At 40.1% G+C, this 27,677-nt stretch overlaps 1 protein-coding gene across 1 annotated transcript; it reads right to left on the bottom strand.

Moving 5' to 3' along the window:
• Positions 1–6,912: 6,912 nt before the first annotated feature.
• LOC101479901 (N-terminal EF-hand calcium-binding protein 1) lies at positions 6,913–27,556 on the bottom strand. Its single transcript, XM_004554143.4, has 12 exons — positions 27,275–27,556; positions 22,464–22,488; positions 16,800–16,908; positions 15,435–15,460; positions 15,058–15,155; positions 11,318–11,576; positions 11,122–11,201; positions 10,200–10,253; positions 9,988–10,100; positions 9,747–9,824; positions 9,505–9,596; positions 6,913–8,090 (listed from the first exon to the last, which is right to left on the bottom strand). The coding sequence occupies exons 1-12, from the start codon at positions 27,389–27,391 to the stop codon at positions 8,062–8,064; spliced, it is 1,080 nt and encodes a 359-aa protein (XP_004554200.1). The 5' UTR covers positions 27,392–27,556; the 3' UTR covers positions 6,913–8,061.
• Between the last annotated feature and the right edge of the window lie 121 nt (positions 27,557–27,677).

Below are 27,677 nucleotides of genomic sequence, written 5' to 3' on the forward strand. Positions count from 1 at the left end.
TCCTTACACCCTAGACCTGGCATATTTGTTGTTAAAATAAATCACTTCAGACTGTTTTAATCTATAAAAACTATATTGTTTTATAAGCTTTTCTTATATTTTAAATGGTAGAAATGCTAAACAGGAGGGAATATCTAAATGAACAGTAATTAGGAACCTTACCGTAAGGAAACTGCAGCCTTACCATTTTTCATTCATGTTTATAAGGACCTATTATTATATTGACTGCACCTGTTGCTCCAAACCGCAAAAGTACGTGAAGTAAAAGTGGGCCCATATATTCACAGACATGCTTGGATGAAGTGAACTATAAAAGAAGCATTCGGAGAATGAGCCCCGTTCTGTTAAGGCGTTACTAGCAGCTCTCTTGCATAACTATCAACGCTGACAAATTCGACCTGCGATCACCGAGCTCAGTTCAGCAGAACATCTCAGCTCACTAGTGGTGGAGCGCAGATCGATCCTGGTTTCCAGCCAGGGCACTTTCTGCCAGGTGTCCGGGGACTTTCCCCTGGGCGAAGAGAGGAGAAACCAGGTTCCCTGTATGTAGCCCAGAGTGCAAGCCTTCTGAATGCCCGGATGTCATCAGCAGGAAGCGGCGGATAAATAGAGGGGCAGGCGGCACATGTTCAACATCGCGGTGTCTCAAAAAATATGAACAGCTGTATCAGTGTTAACAACTATTTTACAAAATGAGAGTGAATATGTCTCAGCTGTTCTGTCCCAGAAAGAGCGTCTCCTCTTGTTTGTAAGGAGCTCAATTTGAACGGATCAAAGCCGCGGGGCATCATGGGAAATGTTAAAGGCGCAGTAATAGGTAAATATCAAGGGGCCAGAGGGGGTGTTTTTTTTTTTACACTAGACGCTGTACCCACGTCTAGTGTATCACTTTTAAATAATTCAGTAAACGCAGTAATGTCCCCGGGGGGCTGGAGGGACACTAACATCCCTTTTAGCTTTTCAGAAAATGCCATTATAATTGCTGTAAATTATTCAAAACACCACATCTAAGACAATAAACTCCACACAAACGCCGTGTGTTACGCACACATGCATAAATTCAGAGCTGACTTAATTTACTAATTTGTATTATGATAATTTAAGAAGAAATAATTTGCATTTTTATCCCTTGTTATTTTTCCCGTTTTCAGTGGAATTATCATTTATATTAGCGCACTGACAGTGTCTTTATAAATAGCAGTACGTTGTTTATAAAGGTATTTTAATGAGGCCAGGTCTAATATCATTATGCTGTCTCTGAAGAAGCCATTTGATTCGTCTGCGGTGGTCTCTTTCCCAGCATGCCTTGTTTCCCAGCATGCCTCAGCACCATTTTTCCCATCGTTTCAATGGACAGGTCATTTCGGATGCAAAATTAGCGAATATAATTTATTCTTACAATAAAGCAACACTTTATGTCATACACGGCTTTTATTTAGGGAGGAGTCCTCGCACCGTAACAAAGGCTACCGTCAGATTCGTCCCTATATAAATAACATCCAGTGTTGCTTACGTCTTCCGGTGGGAGGAAGCTCATTGTAGAGGTCACGTGCAGAGTGCTCGTCACTCCTCCAGTTACCTCGGGGAAGGTCTGAGACAAGAGCCAATAGCTGCTCTTGCAGGGCATCACCTGATTCGGGTGAGCGAGTGAACAGAAATAGTGGTGCCGACGCGAGCACGTCTCACAGGAGAAGCCAGGTGGAGCAGTTTATCAGCTCCTCCGGTGGATGTGGTGCTCGCTGGCTTGGAATCACTCGCGGCTGGCGAATGAGTGCGATGTATGAGGTGGAGTACAGCTCCAGAACCCAATTCAGACTACTCTCCTTCCACCTTTTCTTCTCAACTCTTCTTTTATTCTGTTTCAAAGCTCTGAAACCCAGAGAGTAAGCATCCTGCGTGGCAAAAGCGTGTAAACGTGCTTTAAACTATTATCCAATCCAAAGTTAGGATCATTGCCCGCACGAAAACAGTATGAAGCACGTCATATGTTTATGGCTGATAGATTTGCATTTGGTGTAGCTGGTCCAATAAATCCATTTTAGCAACTTTATTATAATATTACATTTACAGTATTTTCCCACTAAAAATATAAAGAGGAAAACTCAAATGTAAATGCCTCAGCAATATATTAAAAAAGTAAAATTTCAAGTGACTTGTCAGTAACATTTATAAACACAGTGTGAACTTGTTTATCATTTTAGGAATATCCAGTGGATACAAACTAAACCGTTTGAGCAATATTAATTGCTTGTGTTCCCGCTGTTGTAAGAACATCAGAAGGTCTTAAGGGGCCAAACAGCTGTGAAAAATAATCATTATAATTCTTCCTTACTCTACAGTTCAGCCTAGTAGGTAATGCTTCATTAAGGCATTTAAAAACACACAGGCTGGAAGAAAATATCACGCCTTATCTATAGCATGACTAACAATTCCATTAAAATCTCCTGGATTTATCTAAGACAAGTGATGTAATGTTACAAGCAGTGAATATTATCATTACCATATTACAGTAGACTGGAGTCCTGTCCATTGTGTACTCGCTTTTCCTGCTACCATAGGCTACAGTCCCCAAAACACTGATAGAGGAAGTGATTATTTTAAGAAAACGGTGGCGAATGAGCCTAAAGAGTGTCTTTTAACTTAACAGGATGTAGAAAAAAAAAACATCATTCACAGAGCAAGAACATTTTGACTGTATGTGAAGAAGTCTGCAGAGCAGGACTTTGTTGGGGGCTGGTCTAGAAAGCTGCGTCTTAATTTGAAAGCTGTATTTCAGAGTTGCATTGATGCAACTGCATGCATGCAGCTGCATCAATATTTTCCCCAAAATCTTGCAGATCATTAAGTTGTTTGTTGGGAAATTTGTGTTGTTTTTTTCCTTGGAGCTCTCTCGTTGATGCCATTTTTGTCCAGTCTTTTTCTTATTGTTGAATCATGAACTCTGATCTTAACTGAAGCGAGGCCCGCAGTTCTTCCATTGTTCTGGGTTCTTTTGTGGGCTCCTGGATGAGTTGTTGACACGCTCTTGGAGTCATTTTGGTAGGACGGTCACTCCGGGGAAGGGTCACCATTGTTCCAAGTTTCCTCCATTTGTTGATAACGGCTCTCGCTGTGGTTCACTGGAGTCCCAAAGCCTTTAAAATGGCTTTGTAACCTTTTCCAGACCGGCAGATCCATGGCTTTGTTTCTTATCTGTTTTTCAGTTTCATGAGCTCATTTCTCAGACATGTTGGTGTCTAGGGGATTTCTTGTTTGACCAGGTCACTCAGCTTGCCCCCCCCCCCCCCCCCCCCCCCCCACAAAAAAAATAAAATAAATCCCAGTTAATTCATGATATAACAAGATTTTACTTTTTCACACAGGCAGGCAGGTTTGGATAGCTTTCAACCCTTAATGAATGAAATCCTCATTTAGAAACTGCATAATGTATTTACCTGGGTTATCTTTCTCTAATATAAAATTAATTTTGATGAAGCATGTAAGTGTGACAAATATGCAAAAATCGAAGGAAACTCATCTCTTTTTTAAATCAGTGTAATATCCTCCTGTCTCTCTTACAGTTTGCTTTGTGTGATGGCCTACGAATCTGAGTCTATCATTTCTTTTTTATGTTGTTTTCCATGTTTTTCTTGGATTGCTTTCATTTATTTTTGTCTTTGCTATTTTTACAGCCCTTCATTGTTACTTTGATGCTTCCGGCTTTCTTCTCACTTACAGCTATCTCCTATGTGTAATCTTATTTCACAGGCTGCTTCACTCTGGTCTGAATTATGCTTTTTTTAATCATTACATCTTTTTTCTCTCGCGTGCTCTCTTGTGCATTTTCCTCTACGTATCCTTTTGTTGTCCTCCAAGCATCCTGCCTACACTCCATCCTACACGTCCTATACTGCAGATACCTCTTTTTATTGTTGCTACTATATAAATTAGGAGAAGCATTAATAGCTTCATGGTGAATGCACTTTTAAATGACCCAAAGTGAAGCAGAACATCAGAACAATTGGGTCTTAAAAAAATTGCCCCAAAGTTAAAAACAAACTCACATGCAGTACAATGTAGATGTATGAATCTACATTATGTATGTTGCATTTAGAGCACAGTTGTTATTTTTGGCATTTCTGTACGGACCTCATTCAAAACAGGAAAAAGACAGCACCGTAAAATAGAGATGTCCACAAACATTTGGATATTTCCTCTATCTCATAATGTTTCATTCGAAAAGTTTCATGTCCTGTTTCTTTACTCATTTATTTTCCTCCTGTCTTCATCACTAATTTTTCCCATATTTTATGGTGCAAATTAAACATCCCTCTAACACTTCAGAGCACAACCACCTCCAGCTGCCATCACCCGCTGGCTTTCCTCTCTGTTTCACATTTCTCTTCATGATGCTTTTCATGAGCCCTCCTCCACCAAAAGCTCTCACATTTCCCTCCGATAACCCCGCTCAGCCTCTGGAAGATAATGATGTTCCAAATTGGATTTACTTTGCCGCCCCCTTTCTTCTTCTCTTCAGTGCTGTACTGTGTTTTTACCATTTTTTCTCCTAGTTTTTCATATAATATGTCTGTGAGCGAGTGGGCTTTTCACTGCGGTGCTCTGGGCTCTCGCTTCCTCTTGAACTGCTCCATTACTGTGAGGGTGCTCTTGTATATTTTGTCTAGGCAAACTGTCCAGCTTGTGACTCAGTATATAATTAACACACTGTGATGCTGCCTCTATTTCCACCCCAAAAAATACAATCACAAATATCTGAAGGTCATTTTTCAGTGATGTGAAGCTTTGTTAGACAGATGTAATTATATGCTTCCAGGATTGTCTCCACTGGCATCTCTGTGGTTGCAAAGCCCTTTAGCAACCCAATATACACACTCCGCTGCTCGCAGGGAAGATTAATGATTATGATGTATAAAATGAAATAGCTCTGACTTAAACCTAATCACGTTGTGTTTTGCAGCTCCACAGCACTGAAAAGAGAAAAAAAAATCCAAAAAGCTACATGGCTTTTGTGTTTATGAGCCACTATCCTCCTCCGTCTTTGTTTGTGTCATCTGCTTCTAATGTAAATGTGTGACCAATGAAAGTAGGCAGTAGAGCCCATCTGATAAGACAGATCAAACGCCTTCTAATTCCAGAAATATATCATCTGCCCTGGGCTGTCAGTAATCCCTCCTTGATCAGCCGTCACTAAGCAGGCCTGGAAACAGCAACATGATATGTAACTGTATCCATTTCTGTATTCTCTCCTTCCTTCTGTTATGCTACAGCTTAGCAGATGTCTGCCCACTGGTCTGTGAGCATATGCGTGTCGAATATGAAGGACTCAGAGATCAGGGTTTCTACTTGACTTTGCTTTCTTTCAGCCTCAACGCTTCTTGACAGTTGACCCTGATTTTCCTCTGCCAGTCTGTCCCAGTCTCTTCACGTACTCCGCCTTGTCCCTTCTCGTCATGTCTCCTTAGCCTGTTTATCCTTCTTCATCTGGTGCTCAACAGTTTTCCCCACTAATTTTTTAATGATATGCATGCACAGACACTTGCAAATAAGCTCCTAATTGATCAAATGACTGTGTAGTGACACTCGGGCACATTAGCGTCATAGACGGTCTGCTAATGGTTGCCAAACATCACAAACAGAATTCATTTACAGGCAATTAATGCACTTCCCGACTTACCTAATTTTGCGTCTGCAGTACTGTCTAATAGATATTTGTTATCTTTTGCACAATTCACACATGGAAATTTTTAAAAGACCATTAATGTGCTTTATATAGGTTTCTGTGGAGACTGAAATCCATGCTGCCTGAGTTTATGTCTGAATTCATGCCTTACAGACACAGTGGAACATATATATAGGCCACATAGCTGGTGGTTGTTCTGTCCCTTGCATCTTGCAGAAGTCCTGCAGTCACCGGGGAGAAAAATAGCAGCAGGGAAGGACTGTGGCGTGAGCTCTGAAGTGAAAGAACGATTTCTTTCCAGCTGTAAAGGACCTCCTGCCGTCACCGTCTTCCTTTCCTATAGTTTAAATCAAAAAAGGAACCTTTGCTTTTTCTCAGGAAGCAGACATTGGGTTTCATCCCATCCACCAGCAGGGCATAAGATTTATATTTTATTATAATCATGTGAGAAACTCAGACTTAATGTACAAAGTACTTAATTTCTTACAAATGATCTGACTAATGCTATAATGAGAGACAACGTGCTACAATGAACCTTCTCAAAGCCAACCTGTGGATAATAAGTGTAATGCAGTAAAACAGTGTCAGCTCTCAAAGGAAATCCTCCAGTGTGAGGTTTATTGTACATATCTTAAGCTTAATGATGATTAGCTCTCGAACACAAAGTGCAAAAGAATCCACAACTTAAAAAGCTTATTTGCTGTACGAGTCCAATGCGACCTGCTACGGGCTCTGACGAATGAAAATAGACGGTGAATGCGAGCTATTAGCTGCTTGGTGCAAAGTTGGGGCTTAAACTTCCCAGGTTCTTTCAGGTTGTGCGCCGGGGGAGGGATTTTAAAGAGTAAGAATGAGCTAATTGCCCCAGTTTCAGTGTGAGGTGGGCTTGAAATTGCTCCGCTGCTTTGTAGACGTTTCTCAAAGGTTCTAGCTGCTGATATGACAAGCTTACATTTAAAAGATATTTCAGTCTGTCAGTCTTACTCAGGCGGGGAGAATGTAAATAATTTCCTCTTTTTTCCTGTTTCTTTGATGGCTTTCTCATATGAATTCTAATGAAATGTAATGCTGAAAGTCTTTTTTTTTCCATTTTAAGAGCAAAGAAGAAGCTTTTATTTGCTTCTTAGGCTGTATAACACAATGGAAGGACACCTTGAGATAAAAATATATAGTGCTCGATACATGGAGTGTGCAATAACAAGCATATTGACCCTTAAGAAATGACGCCTCTCTCCATGTCAGCAACATGTCAAACTTTAATTCATGCCGAAAACAAACATAGCATCCACATAACTGTACAATCTACACAAAGGAAATGAGAAACACTTTAAATGAAAGATCCAGCACATTCGTTCCTCACATTATCAAAATGTAACGTACCGAATGTCTGAATATACATTTACCAGTGATTTACAACAACTACCTACAACCTACAGCTTTCAATAATTACTGTACACGGTTCAATACACAGAACAGATCCTGCCTAATTTCTGTACTCAAAATATAAACTTATATTTGTTTGTACTGTACCATTAAACTCTTCAGATTACATACTGCAAATGTAAAATAATGGCTTTTGTTTTATATCTAGAGTACTGCTCCTCGGTGCAGCTCGACGCCTGTTATTTCTATATTTTCAATAAACAATCTACTATAAGTATCAGTTCTTCACAATAAGGTCCATTTTTTTCTAAAGTGCAGGAGTGACACAGATGATCAGATTTCTAGATGCAGACTGTGACTGATAATTAACTATTTAATGGCTTGTCTACACCATAAGCAAAATGAGCGCTTGGTAGCAAAAGCTTTGAGGGAGACAGCAAAGCACGATACCAGAGAGAGAGAACAAAAGGGGAGGTTAACCTTACCACGATGTCTGTTTTCATCTGTACTGAGGGACAGGTGTTGAGCATTGATGGGTAGGATCAGTTATTGGTCATTGTTGACAATTATAGCTACTCTAATATGAAGCTTTGAGTGGAAAAAAAGAAAACTAGCACTGAGAAATAAGACATCATGCAAATATATTCTTTTTTCTCTTTTTTTAAATATTTGTTAGTCTATTAAATCAGCAGCAGGAAATGTGCCCGCACTGTGAAATGACCATCAGCACAGATCCTGATCACACAATAAAACGTTGCATCGCCTCAGTTCTTTCTCCCCAAGGTTTAGGTTTGTTTCACTGTGGACTGATTTAACTGACCTGCCGTCTTTTTTGTTAGAACCTTGCAGCATAGCTTCGCTGAAACAATCCTGGTCATGCCATTAGGAAAAAGTTAATATCAAATAACGAACAAAAAGAAGAAGAAGAAGAAGACGCGATTGTACAATCGCCTTGTTCTCCTGCTTTCAGGGTGTATGTTAACAGCAGCTCCGCTCCATCAGTTGTTGTTCATAATCCACCAAGAGGCTGTCAAATGAAGCAATAATTAGACGTCAGTGTTTTATGGCCTCTGCACGAGCTAAACGCATAAGCGATGGCAACAGAAAGAGAAGCTTACAATTCATGATCTAATATGGCATGGGGTAATTTACATATTAAAGCACCAATGATTGGTTTTATTGCCATCGGAGGGCAGCAGAAACAAGCTGCAAACACAATAACAACGTGGCCAACTTGTTAACGAATAATTGGCTGCCAGCACATGCAGAGTAATAATTTGTAGTCCTGTTTCAGTTCGGTTAAGGGTAGCATTGACTCTGTTTTCACCTCTGTTAAACCTGTGCAGGATACAGACAGTGATTATGTGAGATTTCTTTTAAGGAAAACATGGATAAATAAAATAGGAACTACAATGTTGGATGGTGATCATTATCAGACTTCTTTCAAATACTTCAATACTTAATGAGATACATTGTTGACAAATATTATTACACATGAATTACCTTAACTCTACAATTTCCTACAAAAAGAAGAATTAAGCTGATGGACAGAAAGCCTGCATTAACTATGTGGACCTAAGTATCAATATTTTTACATAAGTCAGTGCTTATTTTTTAGATTTAAAATTTAACTAAGAATAATTGACGATTAAGAATAATTATCAATTGCTAAGCTTAATTGGTTCATGAATCAGTTCTTAAAATGATTCATTAATGGCTCAGTCACACTAGAGAAAAACCTGAGGTTTCCCAGTGATTGCACTTCATTTTTTTCATATTTAGAAACTGATTGCAAATACTTGCAGTGGACCGTAGACTGCAGGGTGACAGGGTGACAGCATCAGGTCACCTTGAGGGAGGCCGTCTGTCTCCAAACAACTGCTGCCCAACTTGGACTGACTGCAATCACTCTCAGACAGATTGGCAACGGCTTGCAAATAATTGCTGTCTAGATTTCCAACAAGCTTCCATCAGTCTGAGTCAGTCTGCACCAATAAAAACAACTCATCTTCAACATGCATCTTTGCAATAGGGGACTTGTAGTAGTAGTTAATGTTAATTTCTCTTTAATGTGACATCTGGTTGTGTAGATAGCGACAGACTGAAACAGAACTGCCAATTTATCACAGTTAATCGCTGTATTATCACAAATTGCATGCAACTGTCAAGTCGTTCCCATTCAATTGCAAATTTAATTGCAGACTGACTCTACCTCATTGCTTTTTTTTCCCACTATCTTGACACAACAAAGTTGCTTTGAAGACAGCAGTTGAGCTAGTCCCTGTCTATAAAGCGACGAAAATCACAAGTTGATTGCAGATGTTTGCAGTAATTTTTAATTCCTCTAATGTGACTGTGCCATAAATAATTTGTGATTTCTGTTTATTAAATGAGCAGCTTTCAATGAGCTGCAATAATCAATTTGTTGTTTTGTTGTGTACCTGGGAGAAGCATGGTTGAGACCATTTCTGGCTCTTCCAGCGAGTCAATAACGCAGCCCTGGAAGGTCTTACTGATGGACGACTGCAGGTAGCTGACAGGAAGAAGGGATGAAAAGGATGAGACTGCCAATTTGCACCCAACAAGGCAGGAACACTTTAAAGTGAGTTTGTGAGCAGCTCAGTGTGCTGATCGAATTTCACTTGAGCACTGAAATTCGCAAAAGACATCCTCGAGTTCCTACCTCATCCAGGAGAGACGGTCCTGCCAAAATTCATACATGATGAAGCATGATCTGTCTGGCAAGTTCTGGACTGACACGCTAGAAATGAAAGGAGACAGAGTGAGAGAGGGAGAGAGAGAGAGAGAAAAGAGGGCAGTGGGGTTATCCCATGTCTGGGAAAATTGAAGCAATTTAAAGCAGCTGCATCAAATCACAGAGAGATCCTGAGGCAAACGGCACAGAGGCAGATAAAAGGACATACTGCAGGTTGTTTGGCTGGATGGTAGTGGCATCTGTGTAGATTTTGAGAGCTTGCTGAAACTGCTCCACGTCTCTCTCCTTCACAGACATTTGTCTCTGGACCAGAAGTATGTTCTAGCGGAAATATTAAAGTGGCATCAGTGTTTTACATGCATATACATATAGTATCTATGTGTATATAGTAAATCTGTATTTGGCACACACTAGACTCACTGATTTATATGTCCCTGCCAATGTGTCTTCTTTGAGAGGTTCAAGATGTGGACTCTGAAAATGGGGTCATAAATATTTCAGTCAGCCACGAGCAGAACGAGAACCAGCAGCAGAAATGGCTCAGCCTCCAGTTACAGCCTGTCACAAACCATTGGCTTCCACAAGGAAGAGATCACCATGTTCATATTAACCCTCCTCCAGCCCTCACTTGTACTAAATTCTTGTCTGCAAACCCAAGATAAGAAAATGAACATGTTAACAGGCTATTTTAACATCCCCGAAGCACTGACATCTGTCCTACCTATATTATCACATGACAATTTAAATTCTAAATGAACTCTCACACCTCCAATCAAAATAATGGCTTCCTATTGCAAACTATAAGTAATTCCAAACCTTTGTACTTAAGCACCATTAGCTGTGAATTTAATCAGTGTTCTCCCTGATTGGAGCCCAACACAGTATATATGTATTCTCAGGCTGATGTATTATGCATGCTTTCCATTGTGGGTGCAGAGTCGCTCGGGTCTGCGCTTTCTACAAACTGACTCCTCTGTCAACAAGTATCTTATGCTTCAAGCAAAATTCTTGATTTGCAAACACACAGTAGGCCTTGAATGGTGTGCTCAACATTTCTATATGTAACAGCTAAGCCTGTGGTGAACTTTGATCCTCCCAAAAGCAGACAAAGCCTTAATGCATCTTACACTCTCTCTACCCAGCTTAGCTTCATACAGTTTATTGTTCTCTTAGGTTCAAAGCAAACCGATAAATCAAGATTTAGTGGAACATTTTATTTGCTTTCCCTCTGAGTTGATTCTGCTGTCAAAAATAAAATGCTAAAAATACACCCATGACACAAGACATCAAGCACATCTTTTGAAAAATGGAAGAAAGTGACAAAAACTTCCTTTACACAAACCTCACACTCCATCTTGTCTATGAGCTGCTCCAGCTGGTTGATCTGGGAGCCCCAGTGGTTGTCTGGCTCCACACTGACCCCTGATACCAGAAACATAACTTCAGCCCAGCCCACGGAGATGATTCAATCTTAATTTTTTAATCAAACTTTATGAGAATGACCTCACGCATCCTATTCCCATTTCCCTGAAAAGTACCTGTGGTGAGCATGCCAGAGTAAGGGTCTGTTGGGGAGAGACACATGTTCTTCTGGATGCGTCGACCAGGCCTTTTGGCCATCCTCTGGATGGGCAGGTCAGCGGGCTTCTTCACTATCCTCCGTCCTGTGCAGCCCTGGTCGTGAACAGCCTCCATAGCACAATCCAGCGATGACTGAAGGGACTGCAGCTGGGTGGTGGTTTCCCTCAGCAGGAAGCGTGTCACAAACTGACCCAACACTGACGAGCCCTGATACTCCTTCAAATACAAACGAAGAAAAGGAATCAGCTGTGATAGAAGTATCATTTGTGAAACAACTGTTACCGTAGTCCAACAATTTTTTATTTGGTCTGCTCCACTGTTGTAATAGCTGGTTCAGCCAATTCAGTTTTTATCTGAACTGGTAAGCATTGAAAATTGCTTCTTTAACTATAGAATGCAATTTCTAGAGAAACAGCACTGAGCCTGTTTTTCTGCAGGGCGTGGTTTGTGGCTTGCTGCTAAAAAAGTTAGAGGTACACAGTTTGGCCAGAAAAGCTGAAGGGAGAAAGCATCTCAAAAATTGTCCGGCAATTTTATTAGGCCACAGCGCTACCTAATAAAGTGGCCACACATGCACTTAGTAAAAGTGGCAGCAGTGAATGTAAGAAAATAGGCCATAGGTGTACCTAATAAAGTCAGAAGAGGTGTACTTAATAATGTGGCAAAAGGGGTACCCTATAAAGTGGCTGGCCATAATGATCAGGTTAGGCTATAACCTAATAAAAATAGGTTGCCGGGTAAACTATTCGTCTGAGAAAGACTTGAGTCTGTGCTTGAAAACACATGAAATATTTCTAACCATCACAGAGAGACATGATATTCAAAGTCTTATCCAATCACAGTGAGAGACGAGATTTACATTAGCCTGTCAAACGATAATAGACCAACGAAGCAACTCATCAAGTGTCCCTGCAGTGAGTAACCATGGCGATGGCATGAGTCTGAGTAACCAGAGGAATCTGCGTTAATCTGTGCCGAGTTTCACGCAGCACTACTCGATCAATTAGTCCACTCTAACTCTCTCAGTCAGTGGCTCCAAATTTTAGTAGTTACACATTCGCTGAACAAGCAAAAGCTCCCCAGTTTGCAAACCCCTAAAAGATTTGTGTCAGGAAGTGTATCCAGTGTAGAAATCTGCAAATATATGGAGCTACACGCTGTAACGATCGCTTGTGAAAAAGAAGCAGCCAAAAGCAGCGTTTGGGGATTTTTTTTGCAACTATGTTTTTAAATGATTAATAAGCTCTCACCCACCACTGAGCCAGTTTAGTGTGAGAGCTGTGTTTCTATGACAAACCAGATCCGTGCTGAGTAATATGAAAACATCATTTAGCCAACAACAACATATAGTGGGATGTGTTGCTTTGCAGCTATCTCACCAATAATGTAGCCTGGGGCTGATTTTCAGACATCTCTCTGAGCACTGTGAGCTTCAGGGCAGTGTCTGCTGCATTTTAGAAATCTATAAATCTTTTCAAGCTCACTTTTTGAACACAATGACCCTCAACACACTGACCATCGCACTGTGCCATTTCCAAATTGAGTTCAGGAGAAGTGACAGCGAGATGTGATAAATGTTGGCCAGTCTTGTTCAAATCCGTGTTTCTGTACGCGTGATTTATCGGCAGAAGACGAGCTGTGCTGCACAAGTAACCTCTGTCTTTTTTTCTGTTTTTTCTTTTTGATGAGCAGACAGATGAGCTGCAACGCCAGAGTGGATGTGTTCTTTTCACCTCAGGAGATGGTAAAAATGATAAAAATAGCTATACAATTAGTAATATGTTTGGTGTAGCAATTTATTAAGTAACCCTCGTTGTAGGGAGGGCTGAAAAACGCCTCACCTTTTCAGGGAAAAGAAAGCTTTTTGACCAACTTGAAATATGAAAAATGCATGAGCTATAAGCACGTGTGATGCAGAGAAGAGAGATGAAAAGCCAGAAAGCAAGGCTGTGCTGAAGATGAGAGATGTAGAGAGAGAGAAAGCCGAATATCCTCCCGAGTGAATAATAAACCTGGACACTGAAAGAGGAAGAGCAAAAGAAAGAAATGCAGTCATGTGGTTGTGGTGCATTTGCGCGACGTCACGTCAGTTGGACAGCTGCGGGGTTTGTCAGCCTTAGTTACTGTCATCTACACTCCACTACTGCCCAAGCACAGTCATCAGTCACTGCAGAAGCTCCAGTGAAAATAACCACCAGTCGGCTTAACAGAAAGGGCTACTCGAGATCAGTACAGACTGAGCTAAGCTATCGATTAAGTCTTAGTGGAAGTTCTCTGATGCTGTTCTCCAGTGTGCCCGCCTAACACAACAGGATTACAGCCCTACTTGTCAGGGCAGGACAATTAAATCCCCACTACATCTCTTGCAATATTAAGCGTGCTGTTCTGCTCGAGCAGGTCTCAAAATAAGATTTTATAACGCTCTAATTAGCATGTTTCACAGTCCAAGGCTACTGTTTCTGTGAGATACTGTTTCTCTTTATCTGAAGGCAACATTCTACTTTGGGGTAGAAGGATGTGAATGAGCCAATATAATGCCGTACTGGTTGCTAGATATGAAATAATGGTGTTCAAAACAAAAACAATGAAGAAATAATGTGCATTTTAATGCTGCAGCTCACTGATGTGTTTGTAAAAAACCTAGACAGGTGGATGAACACACAGCAAGCATTATAATTCATATTTAACTGTTTCACAGTATCTTTGCCTGTGTGCTCTGTTAATTAGTTAGTTTACAACTCATTGCATGTTTTCATAATTAAATTGATTATTTTAGCCATTTTAAAACTGTCATTTTAAGCCATCTGAGCCAATAATGTGTCAAGGATGTTGTTTTTTATTTAAACTTACTGCCCTTCAATTTGTAAAATCCAGGTCACAGTAGCATATGTGATTTGGCTCTGCCATTTCTTTCTTTGCCTCCTCCATATGTGTCTTCTCCGCCTCCAGTATTTCTGCACTTGCTTCAGCATCTTTTCCTGACATTCATTATCTTGATGGTCCATCATATTCTCATTGCAGATCTTTCCTTCCATTCCTCACTTGTCGATTTTCCTATTTCAGATTTTTATTTTGTCGCTTCATTTTTTTGTAGACTGTCTCCTTCCACCTTCTTCTTTTTTATTTATTTAGGCTGTATTTAGTCTTAGCTTCATTCTTCTGCACCACATTTTCTCTCTCTGCTATCTCTTTTCAGAGGTTCTCCTCCTGAGAGCTGCATTTTGCCATCAAAGCCTTTCAGTGAGCCTGGCAGAGAGACGCTCCTTCTCATGCACCAGTTCCTGTATTTTACCGTCCCTATGCCTGAGCTGGTCCTTCACTTCCTTTACCTCCTGCTGGTATTTGCTTGATAGATTTTCTCTGTGTGCCTCCAGCTGTCTGCACAAATAAGTGCACACACAACAGCTGCCATGTTTATCAAGCCTTGTAAGAGAAAGCATCTTTTAAAGGTCTTTGAGCTCATGTTTGAAAATGTACTGCCAGAGTCACTCACGATGGGAAATATTCACTGCAACAGCACACTGATCGCAAAGACTGTGGCAGCGTTTTAAACTGACAGCTGAGACAGTAACAGGAAAGTTTTAACACATCAAAGGATCGAGGATGCTTATGGATTACTGGAAAGATATTGTGCTGTTTATATGTCTTGGCATGCAAAAATCCACACAGCACAGGGGTGAAAGGAACCATAACCAACCTCTTTAGTTTTATCCATGGCCTTCAGAATGGCCACATTCAGCTTTTCCAGAGCAGACAGGACGTTGACGTATTCTCCCAGGTGTGGAGTGAAGTACTCTGGAATGGGAGAAGACCTGTTACTTATTATCATCTGGTTCGTGTTGGACTAGCACAACACAAGTAGTGCTTTTCACAAGAGGATCAGTATCTGGCAACAAATCAGTCAGCAACACTGATGCACATACATCTTTGAGTTATTGTCACTATCAGACCAACATCAACAGCTAAAAGCATCAAAACTTCCCCTGTTCATGATACACACAGTTAAAGTGATCTAATGCACCACATGAATTTTAAAGTAAAGTCGGTAAAATAAAATAAATAAAAGATAGTTACCGGAGAGTTTGTCTATGTCCAGGTTGCTGTGAGGGAGTCACAAAGAGACAAAAGAACCATGTTAATGAAACTTGTCTATCACGCTAAGGCCTCAACTCTTCCTGTCAAAGACCACAAAGACTCTTTTTTAATGGAGTTTGCATGTTTTTCCCATTCGCCTGAGTTCACTCCAGGTACTCTGACTTCTTCCTACATTGTAAAGTATGGTAGGAGCTGATGTTAATTCAAATAGTAGTTGGTCTCATCGTGTGCAAGTCCTTTGATGTGCTGGCATCTTATACATTCTATACATGGAGTTAGCCACCTCTTGCCCAATGCCGGGTGGAGCAGGGATACAACCTCCAAAACTCTAGCTGGATAAGCAGTTACGAGGCTTGGCCTATACTGCAAAGGGGATGATCCCCACTGACTGACTTAAGGTAACTATCTTGTTTCTGTTGTTTCTTCTACTGAGACAGACACATACTCTACAGGAAGCTTTTTGAAGGACCAACTGTTTTTGTTGATGGTTCTGGTTACCATCTTGGTGAGCAGTTGGAGCTTTGGCACAGGGTGTAAACATGGTGACACTTCACTTAAGATGCTTAGTTTAAAAGCCCTCGGTGTGTGACTCTTACAGTTTGCGCAAAATCACTTTTCCTCTTAGTCATCTCTTAACCACAGACACGATAAACATACCTGTAGATTCTGACAATCTAAGATAATTAATACTGAACAAAAATAGATTAACTGCCCACTGTTAGTAAATGTTATAAAAACACCAGGAATAAAGCAAAATACTCCTCATATTTATATATAGCTGTCCATAGATTCGTAACTATGCTGAAAACAGAAAAAGCTGTTATCTCCTTCAGTCACCTTTCATGGATGGTTATCTGATTGTGTAACCTTATAAAACATTTTGTTTTGTTATAATTTGTTATAAATTTGATAATTTAGCGTTTCATTGCGATGCTGTGCAACCCTCTTGCTAACAGTATAGCAATGAAGTTGAGTAGCATAGATTAAACCACCTGAAATGTCTTCACTGTGACTGGTTGGCATATAAGTGATGCCAACAGCACAGAGCTTCCATCACTATTGTTCTCTCAGACACAAAAAAAAGGTTTCTTGGGTGTTTTTATACCAACAGGCATTTTACAGGTGAATGTTTATATATCTTACAGACATATCTTTGCTAATGAGCTAATCAAGCAGGCTGCTGCAAGCCCTCTGGCTTTCACACAAGAATTAAGGCTTTATGAAATATTAGCATCATATTATTTGAAGTGCAGTATTGACATTTCACTGCCAGACAGCAGGAAAGCAGGAGGGGCTACAGATGGCAGCAGAATTGGAGGACATCCAAAAGGAAGATCAGCTTACTCTGTCTGCTGCCTGTCGATGGAGTAATACAGCTCCTGCATCTGCTCATCAGTGAGGATGCCATCGGTGAAATATGACTGGAACTCCTCCAAGTTCAGCTTCCCATCATCTGAAAGGAGAGATGCTTGTGAAAGTTACACCTAGCTGAAGCCTCAGTGTTTCAGCATCTGAATGAAGAGTTTGCCCATAATCGAGTGTAAAGGAACAAAGACACTTTGTCTCTGTGATGCAAACACATTACTGATGAACTCAGAGGTGTTACTGCAAAAAAAATACTTCTGATGAACCGCCCTAGTCCTAAATTCTGTCTTGGTTTACAGTAATGTAACCCTAAAAAGATGGTAAAACTTCCCCTCAACCATTGTTACAATAAATCATCATTCTTTTAATACTGATAAGAGCTGGATTTCCAACTCTCCAGAGTAATAATGATCTAACTGAGCACCAGATTTTCTGTTCAAAAGTTGACTATTAACACCGTCTGATTTCTTCACTGAAACGAGAGAAGAAAATTGGCAAGCCAATGTACCCGCTGTTTCAATTTCTGCAACAGTTCATTTCCATCACTCCAGTTTCTGGACAATCATCACATGAGCACAGTTTGTAACCAGTCTGATACCAACATGTTCAGCATCTGATGCCTTGTGCCGCACAGCTTGCAGGGTCCAGACCTAACAGTAACAAGAGGTAAACGCAAAGCTCACAAACACGCCACCACCAACGTCTTTCTGTAGGCGCTGAAACCTTCAGAGACCCACATGCCAGCCCTCGCTCACAGCCCTGAGCCAGAAGTAAATCATGTCATATTTTGACTTCGCATCAGCTCGCGCTGTGGATAATTCTGGACACGATCCACTTGCGGGAAAGTCCTCCCAGCAAAATGTATCATCACTGAACATTTGTTGCAGTGTGGCTGTGGAGAAAGAATCGCAGTGAATTTCTCAAACTTTCCCTGTTTAAAAAAAAAAAATCTCCACAAGATGTGGGAGTAAACACAATCTGTTGCACCTCTGACTCACTCTCCAGCCTTCTCCATCGGAGTTGCTTTGGGTTTGAGATTCACACCACATTAAGGCGGCCGAGTGCAGTGCAGCTCAGATGGCGCATTATGCAAGTGCAGCTTTAAAGATCAAAGTGGCAGTGGTATAACGGCTGATCTCCTGGCTATCCGCAGTGTTTATCTAGCAAACTAATAGAGTATATTCATGTACTTCATCTACAGGACTCCTGGCCTGCCCTCAGTTTCACTATTTAATGGGCAAAAATGAGATCTAAAGATACTAAGTAATTATAACTGATAGCTCTTTTAGTTGTCCCCCCAAAAAGGATAATAATCAAAGGAAAGGATGGGAGAAAGTACTGGATTGGTGCATCTGGAATAATATTAGTTGATCATATCAGTGACACCTTCAGGTGTTTGATAATTTAAAAAACGACTACAAAATAGACTTCATAATTACAGATATTCTAAATGTACATGCATGTATTTCTCAAACTATAAATACATGCTGTAAATTCAACATAAAAACATAGCAGGCTATGACAGCAGTCTGCATATTTTCCTCCATAACACCCAGAAGCGTGCACAAAATGCACAGCGGTGCATAGCACTAATGCACAACACAAACGTCTTTCTCTGAGGCTGCACACTATGAGAGCGGCCAAATTTCCTCTCAAGAGAATACTGTGAGTTATTTTATTATGAAGCTCGTGCAACACTTTTTCACACCGTTTAGGGTGGATCTATCTCATCATGAACGTGACTTTGTTGTAATGTGTCTTCATTCCACTGTTAGTTAAAGCTGGCTAATGTCACCTCTCAGACAGAGATTTTATTAAAAACTATTCCTGTTTTGCGTCAGTTTATTCCAGTTTATTTCGACAAACTAATGTCAATAAACACCTCCACAGGGAAATTTAAAGAGCTACTAAGACAGTTGCAAAATCTCATGACAGAAGCAAAGCAGCTCGCTGGCTTTAATTGTCTCACTTCACACTGACTAAAACTGCAGCTCTAACTGCAACCTAAACGACACGATCGCCCCCGTACTGAAGAGCATTTCTTTCCAGGAACACTTCCCTTGAGGAAATCCTGAACCTAAAAGGGCTAAGACTGCAGCACTGCTAAAAATTCATAAAGCCCATCGGTGCGATTCAGTTGAAAAGCAGAGGTGAGAACAGGCCGCAGATAAAAACATCCTGTATGTGTTGCCTCAAAGAGCAAGTGTATGAAATCGATTACCAATCAGCAGAGGAGCGGAAAAATGAATGCGCAGCAATATTTCCCAAAGTTCATTTCCAACCATGAATGCCAAACAATGCCAACAACAGCGGGTTTATGATATCTTTAGACTATGAATTATTGGTCATTTATTACTAAATAGACTAACTGATGGTTAATTGCAGACCTACTAGTTTATTGAATTTGTTGATAGTGATTTTTGACCACATTTGCATCTCACAAACTGAACAAGATGACAAAGGTGATGTAGCGATACAGCGAGCGCGGCATCACTTTTGCACATCCCTGCAATTCTGCTGCTGTTGGCACCTGTCTCTCTGCTCCAGCACCAAATGCCTTAACAATTAGACAACTGCAAAAGATCATGTATGTGCAGCCAAAAACTTACAAAACACCCTCAGATATCAGCCTTTTTCATATTTTTTTTAATCTACTAAATGCATTTGAAACTTGGTTTTGAAATACAAAAAGAACAAATCAACAACAAAAGGAAAAATGAATGAAAAGAAGCGTAGAGAAAAATCTCTGGGTCGAGAATACACCTCATCATATAGAGCACATCTCCATGAGTTGATTTGTTTTTTCATCTCCAGACCTAATTGCTGATTTGTGCTTTTCATGGCTGTTATTGTTTTTTTCCTGGTGATAAAAGTGAATCTCAGCAAAGTGAATCTCAGCAAACAGCCTGTAGATTAAAAGCATTTAGCATCTACTTCATATTTGTGCAGTTGCATTTTTGGTCTATTAAAAATGTAATTCCTGATTACAATAGCAAAGAGGAGTGTAGTGGGCTGGCAGACAGCCCTCATTAAAATCCACAGTACAAGAAGTATATCATGGCAGCCTACTCAGCACTGATTGGAAGGCGGCACTTTCCTCTTCAGTGCACAGCTCAGTGAGTTTGAGGAAATAAGAGCCAAGCAGAGTTTAGCTGCAAAATGAAGATAACGAACACAAGAATGCTGCAAAGTTTTCGTTCTTTCTACAAAGAGTGTGAGCGCCGGGGCGTGTCAGGCTGAAAACACAAACTACGAGGAGCAGACCTGAACCGTCACAAAATGCTGTCACAGCACTGTACATTTTTATGCTCATTAACATCATTTTCTGAAGAAAAAAAAGGCAGAATTTTTGTAGTTGCACTAGCACACTGAATTTTAATTCATATATTTAAGTGCAGACATTCAGCTTTAATTCAAGGTGTTTAACGGGGTTTTGCATTTATTTTTAAGAATTGCAGTTATTTTTATTCACAGTCCCCTATTTTTGGAGGGTCTAAACTAATTGAACATGCTAATTTTGAATTTAAGGGCTGATTTTATAACTAGAATGAAAAAGCCTCGCAGAGAATGACTGCCTGACTGCCATCACATACCATGGACATCATCAAATGCTGTGTTTCTTCCCTTGACATACTCTGCTAGGTCTTTACTGCAGCAGCCTGTAGTTGCTGCTTGTGTTTGGGTCTCTCTGTATTCATTTTGTATTTGATAACTGACCTGAACTGACTCTGCCTTTGAAGTATATCCCATTTCTTTTTCTTGAGAAACTCTTGGGTTGCTTTTGCAGTATGCTTTTGGGTTGTTATCCTTTTGGACTGTGAAGAGCTGAATGATCAGTTTTACAACATTTGAATGAATGAATCTGAGGAGAGTATAGCCCTGTACACTTCACAGTTCATCCTGCTACTTCTATCAGCAGCTACATCGTCACTTAACGCCAGTGATCCACTGGCAGTCATTCACACCACACCATAACATTGCCTACACCGTATTTGACAGATGGTGTGGTATGCTTCATGAGCTCTTTCTTTATCATTCTGGTACGAGTTAACCTTGGTTTCTTCTGTCTAAAGATTTTTTTTCCAGAACTGTGCAGGCTTTTCTAGAAGTTTAAGTCTAAGTTCTTGACGTAGATGTTTTTTGTTTTTTGGGGGGCAACCAACCAACAGGGGGTAAAGTTGTTTTTAGTATCCAAGGAAATAATTCTGTCATCATGCACTTTACTTGTCTTCTGTGGTCTTTCAGTCTGAACTGGTCAGTTAATTGGTTCCTTGAATAAATTTACCAGATTACAGATTTGGCCGCTTCTAAAATTTTTACCTAATAGGGTTGTATTGGGGGGGGGGGGGAGTTAGTTACAGTGAAAAGACACTTACGACATTATGTCATGAAACTCCTCCATGAGCCTCTGGACATGGGGGATTGTGCATTAAATTGGCTGCAGTTCCCAAATAATTGATGCATATTTCTTGTTCAACCCCTTGAATAGAAGCTTAAAGTCTGCACTTCACATATTGAATATTTTATTTGTAATTCACTCTGGTAGTGAACAGAAGAACTACAAAAATTAGGTCTCTGTCCAACAAATTATGCACCTTACTGTACACTCCCACCTTTGCTGCCTTCCAGCTGCTATGCTCTTCACTTATTATCACCTAACACTCAGCCTCAAAGAAGAAAAATCCACCCGCCCTTTATTTCTATTTTCATAACAGACCCAAAGAAAAAAATTCATCTTTTATGTGCCAATTTATAATTCACAAACTGAAGGGCTGTTTTCACATCTCAGTATCTTCACACGAGCTGTGGGGCACCCCGGAAAACCTCTGCTCATGGCGGCACGTTGCATCATTAATCCTGCTCTTACGCAACACGTTCAACGTCCTCCAGAGGGAAGCGATCAGAGTCCGTAGATACTCTACACGCATTAATAACTCAACACTTTTGCATTTTACATTCCATTAAATGAAGATGCAGCGCATGAATACAAAATTGAGAACAGAAACATTTCCCTGTTTGTCAGCTGTGTTTTTCAAGCAACACTAAATTCTCTGCGTTCTCCTAGGAGACATTGATGTAGCAAATTCCCTTTGAAGTAAAGAGGTGAAACTGCATCGCTTTAATCAAGCGAAACAGGGACACGTTTACGAAGAGAAAACATTGAATTTACATTTATTGCAATTCTCAGGTTAGTTTGCACCACTCGAAGTTAAAATGTGTTTTCTACAAAGGAGAGCAGAACCAGCCAAGGCAACAGTTTTTCTATAGTTAGATCATTTGCATATGCATTACCTCACAATATGTGTTATTTATATCCATGACTATCACTGAGATGAGCAGTGGTGCTGGCAATGCACTGATATGAACAATGCCTTTAGGGGGAACTGTAGGAGTTCATCCTGTCAAATCCAATCCCATCACAAAACCAAAAAATAAATAAAAATGCAGCTGGACCTGACCCCAGTTATTCAAATCCTCTGCATCTCACAAGGATGGCGATACAATTAAATGATTAAATGGAAGAATAAGTTCCACCAAGGCCACTGTCTGAACGAAGCCACCAAAGCTACATCCTTCAACAAAATTTTAATTGAGTTTTAATTAACCGTTCAATCCAATTAGATTTGCATTTTGCTTACTCACCGTTTTTGTCTGCACGGCGTAAAATCTGCAAGAAAAGAGAAAAGTTGTGTTTAGGCGTTAAGGTCCGCAAGCACAATATTTTAACACGGGCAATTGAGATGTGTAGCACTAGGCTGACATTAACCGACACAAGGATTTTTGTATTTTGAAGCCATCCAGTGAGAAGTTAAAGATGTATGAGGCAATTTATTTGTGTGAGATGAAACAGCCCATTCTTCTCTTTCTGTATGAGCAGCAAAATGTTTAAGGGGAGATGTAATTTCCTCATTTCAATAACAAAAGAGACACGAAATATCTCAGGAAATGCAATACTGACATTTGTGTGGCGCCCAGAGGAGTTTCAGAGTGAAACCTTTCATGCTTTTTTTCCTCCGCAGGGGCTGTCATGCTTACAGTTTTGTGAAAAGACTGCAGAAGCAACACTCCTTTATAGTCACTATTTATACCATGAATAGTAATCCTTCTTATCTAAAGCCTTATCATCAATAACACCAAATCTTTTTTTGCTAATCAGTTACCGTGTGTGGATCAATAGAGTCCAGTGTCTGACGGATTAACCGCGTCATTACACTGGAGTGGTGAAGCTGCATCCAGCTGTCACTTTTCAAGCACATCGGAGTGTGAAGGCTTCAATACACTCTGCTGACATCGAGCATTTAAACAGAATCCCTCCTCCATTGAAGACACACTGTACTGTGCAAAAGTCCCAAGCGTCACTTCTTTTTTTTTAGCATTGAAATATGTGCAACCACACATGGAAATACAACATACAAGGAAAACACAGAGTGCAGAGTTCTAATAGCTTGAAAATCAATATTTGGTATGACCACCATTAATAATAATCAATATACCCTAAACTCTCTTAGACAAGCTTTCTCGTAGCCTTCAGGAATAGATCTCCAGGCTTTGAAAGAGCTGTTTTTAAAATTCAGTCACAGAGCAGATAATCAGTCAGCAGGCAATCTTTGGTACATCCCCGAAAAAGGTCTAGGGGGTGAGGAGAGGTAACGTAAAAGTGGAAAGAGGTCAGTTTGAAACGTTTTACTGCTGAGAGGTTAACAGAGGGAAGCATCAAGCATACAGTACTTAGCTTCAGGGAGACCCAAGGCCAACACAACAAACAAAACAGCTCTAACTTAAAGCGAAACTTAGCCAAACAAAAAGACTACACTTCAACTTCCTATCACCCAAGGAAAAACAGGGGGAAAGGGTGGATATTAAAAAAATGGCAGCTCTCCCCTATAAGCTTCCTCCAGGCACTGTAGCAGAAGGTAAACAAAGGTCAAACCAGCTGCAGTTTACAATCGACATCAAGCTAGCCAGCCAGAGTCCTAAGTGTTTCTAACAATCAACAGTTTCAACTGTATGACCATGAAGGGTTTGGACATGGTGTGTGCTGGATAGTTTACGGCAATATCTTGCATTTATTTTGAATCAGACTTAAAATCATGTTTATGTGTGATAAGAGATTTCTGAATTTGAGCAAAAGCAGGCTGTAGATTTGCAATGGCCAGATCATGAGAGGACCCAGCTACATAATAAATTATGTCATCTATATAAAATTGCATAAAATTTTATAAAATATTGTATAAAATTCTGTCTCCCTATGCTCTCTCCTTTTCTCCTCACCCCAATCGGGTATGGCAGCTACTCCCTGAGCATGCTTGTACCAGAGGTTTCTTCCTGCTAAAAGGGAGTTTTTCCTTCCCACTGTCACCAAACGCTTGCTTGTATGGGGGAAGTGTGGTTGTTGGGGTTTCTTTCTAATATTCTAGGATCTTGACCTTACAATATATGGTGTCTTGAGGGCACTGTTGTTGTGAATGGCTGCAATATAAACAGAGAACTGGACTGAATTGAGTTTTCTGAAGTGGCAGAAACAATATTGTTTTTGCAGCTCTGAATATTTAGTGGAGGATATATAGACTCAGAGATGCTTTTTCTTTGTTACACAAAAAAAGTCCAGTAGAACTGTAGGGGTGATAAAAAAGCCTTGCAAATATCTGACTTCCTAGTTATGTGCCGATTTTCAAAACAGTTTTTTTAAAAGAAGGGACGGAGGCAGACGTTTTAAAGGCTTTCCAGAGATATTTGTGTAAAAATAAATCAGATTTGGCTTTTCTAATGAGTCTAATACAATACATGTATACTTTGTACTAAAAATGTTGCCAATCAGATTGATGGTTTTTGCCAACTTCCAGACTGCATCTGAAGCATTTTCTTTAGATCAAAACTAAAGAAAATGGAACAAAATGCTTATAGATGGAATTAAAAATATGTCCTATGCTAAGCTGTCTGTTATGTGTAGACACAGGACTGGTTCATGCCTTGAGCAGGGTGCCTTTTATATGCTTAAATGAGTCACAGGTCAGTGCTGGGTGACTTAAAAAACAAACAAACTAAATTCCTCTGAAAAATGTTGGGTACAAGGACTGGACTGAAAAACCAGGAGAAATTTTGCTCAACATCACGTTTAAAAAGTTACAAGAAGGTCTGGCTCATTGGCAGGAAAATATTTAAAAATGAGGGGTGTCTCAAGACTTTTGCACAGCATGTACACAACAAAAACTGTACTCACAATTCAATCCAGTGACCACATAAGGGCAATGCTTGAACCCGACTACAAATCATGTATTTGCATTTATTATTGTTGAGTGTAATACCAACAAAATCATGTTGTTACATTGTGTTTTCATCAATAGGTACATCAAAACATTAATGTAACAGGGACAAAGCATAATACAGACCTGATGTTCACTAATGATGACATGTCATTAGCTGACTGGCTAAAGGGTTACTTGTGATAAAGCTAAGATGGCATAAGGACTTGAATACAGGTCTGATGAAGTACAAGAGCTAAGATTTACTGCCCTTCTGTGGGAGGCTGGTGGAGTCGATGGTGGTGTTGTTATCCCACAGAGCCAATGAAGACATTCTAAAAGTAGCAGCATGGATGCTACTCAGTTAAAAAAAAATCAGTCACTGCGGTAAGCTGGTAAGTCACAGTGAGTCCTTAATAAACTACAGAGAGCTACATCTTCTTATCTCTATGCCATCCATTACACGGACGGCACTGAAAATAATTATTATATCAAAAAGACTAAAAAAGAGAAAACTTGGGAATGTGAAAGATTGAAGTCTGAGTCTGTTAAACCGAGTCCTTCAGTGTATCTAATTAAATAGACAAATGGTAAAAAACACAAAAAGCTCCCTGAAGCCAAACGGAGCTGTGAAGTGACTGTGCAGAAAATGAAAAGCATATTAAAAGTAACATATTACGCTAATTTCTGACATTTTCTTTTAGCCATGCATTATTAAACCTTCAAAATAATCCGTATTTCTCTTATAGTGGATCTTGATTCTGCACCTCATGACCTCATGATTCAAATGTTTGTCCATGTTAATTATGAACATACATGCCTGGAGTAGTAATCAAGTATATTAACATGGCAGAAAATAAGGAAAAGCTTACAGGATCTCTTACTACAGATGTAAGTGTGTGTAACAGCATTAATTATTTGTGTGGAAGACAGTAAATAAAAATAGGGGACTCACTGCAGGTTAATGACATGCTATTTGGAGCAGGGATGTATAGAGATCATGACAGTAAACAGAGAAAAGATGCTTTAAAATGAGATCCAACTCTTATTTCCTACAACTAGAATACATGTCATTCATAAGCCTCAACATTAGCAATGCCCACCACTTGGCTGCCACCTGTAAACACATCTGGGCACTGATTTGAGCAGTTATTTTAATGCTTAGTCTCAATGAAGTGTAATTTCAAGTGAGTCAAATCTAATCACTAATACTTTTGTTAATGCAAGTTAACACAGGTGTGTGTTAATGCAGGCTTTAACCGCCTTTTCCCCACTGAAAGCTTTACTTCTGCCACTGTCTTAGATTTTCATTTCAGAATTGCTGAGTCCCATGTCTCTGTTATTATCTCTCATACTGGGTTCATTAAAGAAAACGCCTACTTGGAGGTAACGCAGTGCTGGCTCGAGAGAATGGCCGCTAACTGCGTTTAAACCAATTGTGCACTCGCTGCAGTCTGATTTCCCCGTTGCTGGCCAATGATCTGCCTTGAGGAAAGTGAATTTAATTTGCAGCCTGCTGTCAGAAAGTCTAACACTGGGAAATTATGCTGCTAATTCGCTGTCTTCTTATTTGTGGCTAACTACGGAGTCATTGTGGCACAAAACACAAAGCATTTCTTTGTTGGGGCACATTTATGTAGTAGGATATTGTAATTTCCAGAGTTAAGAATTAAAAATGTAGGATCTTTTTACTTGTGAAAGGCATTTTTATTATTATTTTCAGAGTGAGGGGAAAATCATATCATGCAGTAATAACATATTTGATCTAGTGCATGACCCTTAATATTTTGTTAGAAATTTGAAATAAAAAGGCTGCACTGCATTTCTTAGCAGGTAAAAGGTCAGTCCCATCAAAGAAAATATGTCAGATTGCTTCGTCCGGGATATCTGTGTTTTGTAATTGATGCAATGATGTGCATGCATTCACCTTTCTTACATAATAGTGCTGCTGCCAAACTCACACGTGAATAGTAGACTGGCATTAACTCAGTATGAACCAAAGAGAAGAATGAAGAACAGTGGATTACTCATCCTGCGCTTTTGTTAAACGACCCCCAGAAGGTGGACACGAGCAGAACACGTTCAAATGCAATCACACACAAGACTACTGAGAAAAATACGTTTTAAAAAAGATGTATTATTAAGAAATGACATATGTGTTTCTTTAAAAAAAAAAAATCTTCCAAATATAAAAACACACTATGTACTTACATCCTGAAATAATGAGATCCCTTGATTGTGCTTGTGGTCAAGCTCCTGCCGCTTTCTCAAGTGTTCGTGCTTGGCAGACTGAAGACACATGGTGATGAGCTCTGTGCAGGCCAGCATCTTGCTGCTTCTCTTCAAAATTTGATGCTTTTTCGTCTTCTTCTTGTTGATGTCTTATGGAGAGGTTGCCCTTGCCAGGGAGGATGATGATGCTGGTCCTGTGATCCAGTCAGGGATGAGCTAAACCCTGCCTGCTGCCCTCTGCCTGCAGCCCGCCGCCTGCGCGTCTACGGCAGCAGAAAAACTCCGCCTCTACACGACCCCGAAGCAGCGATTCATAAAAGTCCGAGGAATGCATCATCTCCACCTGCTGGTGAGAGTGCACAGACGCTGTCACGTTATAGGC

The sequence above is a fragment of the Maylandia zebra genome, linkage group LG20, assembly GCF_041146795.1.
Source record: "Maylandia zebra isolate NMK-2024a linkage group LG20, Mzebra_GT3a, whole genome shotgun sequence".
Classification (NCBI taxonomy): domain Eukaryota; kingdom Metazoa; phylum Chordata; class Actinopteri; order Cichliformes; family Cichlidae; genus Maylandia; species Maylandia zebra.

Bases quoted from the DNA above. Each gene is read 5' to 3' on its own strand.
- LOC101479901 (XM_004554143.4), bottom strand. From the start codon at position 27,391: ATGCTGGCCTGCACAGAGCTCATCACCATGTGTCTTCAGTCTGCCAAG. The intron at 11,577-15,057 runs GTTGGTTATGGT...TTGTATTTGAAG, and splicing joins CCATGGATAAAACTAAAGAG to GAGTATCAGGGCTCGTCAGT. The intron at 9,825-9,987 runs GTATGTCCTTTT...TTTCATTTCTAG, and splicing joins ATCCAGCCAAACAACCTGCA to CGTGTCAGTCCAGAACTTGC.